This window comes from Argentina silus, assembly GCF_951799395.1.
Source record: "Argentina silus genome assembly, chromosome: 22".
NCBI classification, from domain to species: Eukaryota; Metazoa; Chordata; class Actinopteri; order Argentiniformes; family Argentinidae; genus Argentina; species Argentina silus.
Genome location: NC_139676.1, coordinates 5,786,986 through 5,792,696, shown reverse-complemented (window position 1 = coordinate 5,792,696; position 5,711 = coordinate 5,786,986). Strand labels below are relative to the sequence as shown.

Sequence of the window (5,711 nt, the reverse complement as noted above, 5' to 3'; positions counted from 1 at the left end):
TTGTGTGGTTCTGTTTTTAGTTTTTTTTGCTTCTATTCATCGGAGGGTTGTGGTATTGGACTCTAGTCAGTGAAACCTCGGAAATATCTGAAAGTGTCCTGGGTAAGAAAGAACCGTATTTTTCTTGTACTGTGAAAATGTATTTCTTGGATTAATACGATACAGTAAAACAAGAAACTCAACTTGGGATCTGCTCCAAATACACTGTTCTCACAGTACAGAGAGAACATGATTTGCCTAACTCCAGGGGAGTAAGAGTGGGCAATGGGTTATCGGTTGCAGCTTGTTGAACAGTAGAGTATAAAACGTCTGTAGAGGAATACTTTTCATAATGGGTAAATAGCAGAAGTTGAAAACATCATCCAAAATAAATTGTATTTGTATTTCAGTGACCAACAATATTTTTAACCTTGCAAGCCTGCCCACAAGGGGGGGGGGGTCTACATTTTCAATGCAGCTTGTTTTCAAAAGGAAAACAACAAGCGTTTTGTTAATTTTTGTGGGCGGCAACAGGTGAAATGACCGCCGTGCTGGAGCGCTGTCTCGCCTGCGCGGTAATAGAGGCATGTTCAAGACAACAATCAGGTCAAATGTCATCATCTGCGCTGAACAATTCTGTCTTTGGAAATAGCACTCACATTTAAGCCACGCGGCCGAGCTAAGAATGTTTTTTACAACGTTAAAATAGAACCTTTAGACTTTCTTTAAAAAAACAATTTTTTTTTTTAATGAAATCACTACTTAAACCGCAAATGTCGACCTAGGCCTGTTAAAAAATTAGGTCCTTCCCCCTCCTTACAAAAGTGAAACATCAATGTTATGCATACTTATTAGATATCCAAAATATAAGAAACATTTAATATGTAAAAAATATACTACATATATTATAACAACTATAGATTTTTGCTACTTCCATTAATGTTACAATATCCAAACACTGAAATGCAGTACTTTTTTGCAACATATTTTGAACAGATTTATTTTACGACCTATGCAAAACGAATATATGGATGAAAGTTGCAATAGATGATGCATTTTTGACATATCAGGGAAAAAAATCTTAGAAGTTTTATATATTTTCATACGTATTTTCATAAGAGACCTCGGCTCTGATCGATCCCTCATGAATGAAAGCCTCCATACATACAGTAAAACAGCATATCAGACCACCTGTTACTATGTTATTCATTATGGTGCGTGGCAATGCATACAAGACTGAAATAAATACACCTTGCTTTTTTTGTATAAAATAAATGGATTCGGTCGCAATTAGTTCGTGTGTTTGTGGTTTAGTTGTGCCTAAAAGGTTTGTGATTATTTGCTAGGAGTCAGTTTGACATGCTTTCACAAGCGGGTTTGGTCGGATGGGGCGATAACAACGTTTAGGTTGTGGGTTTGATTCCTGCTGGGACCATATATACTGAAATGTATGCACTCACTGCAATGTAAATCGCTTTGGATAAAAACGTCAGCTAAATGGCATATATTATATTATTGGTGCTGGCGAGCGGTGTGCAAAGAAGATTGCAGATTTCCAGTAGCACGACAGTATAGTGTCAATAGTGGAATAGTCAAAGAAATTAATTGTTCGGACTGTCCTATTTGTTTTTATTATACTAAAAACAATTTTGCTGTCTTTATTGTTGATAAACCCACACTGCGCCGTCATGCAGTTTCCTATCGGTAAAGCGGTGCTGGTGCGGTTTGCTCACCTTTTACTGCGTAGTTGATTGACGTAGTCTACAGCTGGGTTATCCAACTCCACGTCATCTTTGGGTTTGACATTTATTTATACGGGTTTATACAAATGCATCTTTTGCTGGTGCACCCTGTGCACAATATAAATACAAAAAAATAACCTGCCGCGGAGTTGTACTGTTACTCTGGCCATGTAAACGTTGATCGGTATCTCATTTCATTCGTTTGCGACCAAACATTTTGCAACACGTGGGGGGCCAAACACCTGCGCTCACCTTCATTCGTGTCCTCGATTTTGGTGATAGCCAAACCGATTAAAACTCAAATTCTCATCTAAATATTCAAAAATGCGACGAAATATTGAATTGCTGTCGATTTTAATCAATACTGATTTGGGTGTCTAACTTAAAACATGCTCTTTAACGCCCGATGTTAGTATACGCAACATTTACATTTCAAGTGACTATAGCTTCGTCAAAAATGAATATTTTTCTTAAAATATTTTCACTGGCATCTCTGGACATCTTATAAGCATGTTGCATCAGTTGAATTTCATAAACTCACCCTATGGACCACGTATGAGACTCTTTCAGAGGAGCAGAATTTCTGTTCGGAGACTTTTCCGCCACTGTTTAGAGAGAACATACACTGATGTAATTACAACAGTCGGCCACCAGATGGTCCTGAAAGTGTTATATTAGGAGAATTGTTTAAAGACATTTTTACCTGTATGCAACATCAGGCCTTAGGGTAATAAACGCATCATGAGCTGTGTCTTACCCCATCAGAACCCAACATATAAGTTTGTTTTACTCCATTGTATGAAATAATGTAATTGTAAACAAATACTGTATAGCTTCAAAACATGGTTAAAATTATAATTTTGATCTAATGGTCAGTCCTTGCATCCATAGCTCTGTCTATTCAATTGAGAGTGGTTACATTTCTCCAGCCCCATCCCTCAGCTGTTTACCAAAAAAAAGTGTCTGTGACCTCTTTGTTATTGTTTGTATCCCAGATTGCCCCTTTAAATTGATAGAAATTATATCATAGCTGGACCATAGGATTAAAGCACATAGATATGCACATTCTCTGATATTTGAAACATGAAAACATAAATACTGATATAAAAAAAGGGGATTTGGAACTTCTGTGTGTGCGTCTGCAAAATAAACAAACCGATGTCTCCTTATAGTCAAAATCATTGAAATATTTATTGAATTGAAAGACTTATGCCAACTCAGATAAGACATTTTTAAACCTTTAAAAAAAAAAATGTCAGGGTCATTCTTGCCAATAAAAAAAAATGCAGTGTAGAAAGTGCTTTTTAATAATTCCTAACGTGTTGAACGAAAACATTCTTAGCCTTGAGCTTTAACCTCAAATCATGTTCGATTCCCCACAGATTTAAGGTCTCACCCCTCCCTTTCCTGTAGTTCCATGTGACAGTTCCACATATATTCCTTTAAAGGGTCTCTGTAAAAGTGTGTTATCTTTTTTTTGTTTACTTTTTAATTATTTTTCCTATGTGACATCAATATATGAGCCCTGATTGATCTCTCCAATGTAAAAATATTGAGGACTAAACTTTTATATTTACAATTCTGGTCGACCATCTCCCAAACTGTCATTTCAGAAACAAAGTGTTTGAAACGCGCAACACAAATACATATTCATCATCATCCAACCACCAGAGGTGGAACAATTCACACAGATTTTATATTTCTCTTAAAATTGCTTTTGATTCTTTCAGAGCTGATCTTTGTCTCTGTGTAGAGATACTCATTTAAAAAGACAGTCATGAATTCTTCACCTCAAGTACAGTGTGTCATTCAAACAACGCAACAACTTCAGTTTAGTCTAACAACAACCAGACACCATGCAAGTGAGAAGTACTGCATTTCAAACGATTTCATTGGTGGATTCTAGGTCTTTTTTTAATATAGATCTATGTTTATATATTTATATTCTATATACTTGACGTGATACTAATTCACTCAAGATAATACAATGCTTTGTTTTTTTATATTAGCAAATATTCAAGAGTAAAACATTCTTCAATGTCTTCTCTCATATACTTCTAAAGAGAACAAAATAAATTAAATCCGTTTTTGTACATACTTACATGATATGAAATAATGTAGTGTTTTTCTTCAATTGAAGCATGATATTGAACATGAGAACACAGAGTAAAAGGCTGTTGTTGAAATAACCACACTTGGTTTCCCTTGTAGTTGGGACAGTTGTTGTTACAGAAAATAAATGTTAGAGCAGAATTAAAAATGTAACAATCTTTAAAAAACAAAAAAACAACTGACAAACATAAAACAAATATATTGTACCTCATTGTAAAGTTCAAGGACAACTTGTGACATGTCCTGTATCAAAACATAGCTGTATTTGTAATGGTTTGATATAATAAAAAAGGTAAACATAAAATACAATTTTGCCACAGTTTTGTAAATATTCTTTAAAAAATACCCTAACCTCTTAGAGGGCATATTAAAAAAACGAGCGACTTCAGCGAGTACATAACATGAAAATATATTGAGCCACACTTACTTCAAAAGCAATAAAACCAAATAAGCAAGAATCTGTACTAGACAGGGATCTTCCCCTTCGAATCCCATCATCTAAACATTTGGAGTTCCTTCTGTTCCGATCTTATGCTATGCTACACAGTCAGTCTCATGTCCTTGTCCATTCTAGGTGCTTTTGACTTGAAATAGTGACTTCACACACACTCAGTCAGTGCCTGGGTCCGGCAGTCCTCTCTCTCTCTGTCTCAACTGAATTGAATTGAGACCAGAGGTCCTTTGCATTGCAGTTATGTACATAAAGCACAGTACTGGTCCTTCAAGGCCTTGTCTTTGCTAACAGGCTACATGTTAGCCTTGTCAATGCTAACAGGCGACACGTTAGCCTTGTCAACGCTAACAGGCTACACGTTAGCCTTGTCAATGCTAACAAGTGACACGTTAGCCTTGTCAACGCTAACAGGCGACACGTTAGCCTTGTCAATGCTAACAGGCGACACGTTAGCCTTGTCAACGCTAACAGGCTACACGTTAGCCTTGTTAACGCTAACAGGCAACACGTTAGCCTGGTCAACGCTAACAGGCTACACGTTAGCCTGGTCAACACTAACAGGCTACACGTTAGCCTTGTCAACGCTAACAGGCTACACGTTAGCCTTGTCAACGCTAACAGGCTACATGTTAGCCTCGCCAATGCTAACAGGCTACATGTTAGCCATGTCCTATTGTCTTTGCTATCAGGCTACATGTTAGCCTGGTCTTTGCTATGGCAGGCTAGGCTAGACTAGGCTACATGTTATAGGCCACGTATATGGGGTCCAGCTGGTCGGCCAAGAAGCCGTCTCTTAAGTGCATCCTCTGCTTCTCCCCCCGGGAGTTGATGGGGATGACCCCGATGTCCACCACCACCACCACCCCCACGATCAGGTAGTGCTCCTCCATCACCACGTTGGTGACCAGGGGGACCAGGTCCAGTGCCTCCTGCTCCGAGCCGTCCAGCTCCACCACCACCACCAGCAGGTTGGTCCATGTGAACACCGCGCTGGAACGGCAAACACAAAATAAAGTGTTTCATTCTTGGATAAAGTTTGGTTTCTTGGTTTGTTGGTCAAGTTTGATGATACTCTCTGGTGGAACAGATGGCGTTTAGCAGATGGTTTCATCCAAAGCGACTTACAATACAAAGTACATTTGTCTGAGTAAGTGAATCAAGTATAAATCAGTCGTTGTAAGTAAAACCTTTGATAAGAACCAGTGCCATCGGCAGTCACAGTGCTAGAGCAAGGAAGAGATCATGACATATCAGTATGTCCTCAAATAGAGGGCATTCTCTCTCTCTCTGTCTCTCTCTCTGTCTCTCTCTCCAACTCATTAACAAATATGATTTTGCTAATACACACAATTAATAGCTTATTTTTCAACATGAAAAAAGGGTATTTTGTCTACTAGGTAAATAGTTCAGAAAATGTAAATACA

The 5,711-nt window shown here is 37.9% G+C and overlaps 1 protein-coding gene across 3 annotated transcripts in view; it reads right to left on the bottom strand.

Moving 5' to 3' along the window:
• Window positions 1–2,887: 2,887 nt before the first annotated feature.
• The window catches only part of dip2cb (disco-interacting protein 2 homolog Cb), a 145,275-nt gene continuing 142,451 nt past the window's right edge, over window positions 2,888–5,711 (bottom strand). For all 3 annotated transcript variants that reach the window (XM_083693903.1, XM_083693904.1, XM_083693905.1), the window contains one exon: window positions 2,888–5,277. In XM_083693903.1, the coding sequence (XP_083550029.1) occupies window positions 5,025–5,277 (253 nt within the window). In that variant the 3' untranslated portion in view covers window positions 2,888–5,024. The remainder of the gene's footprint in view (window positions 5,278–5,711) is intronic.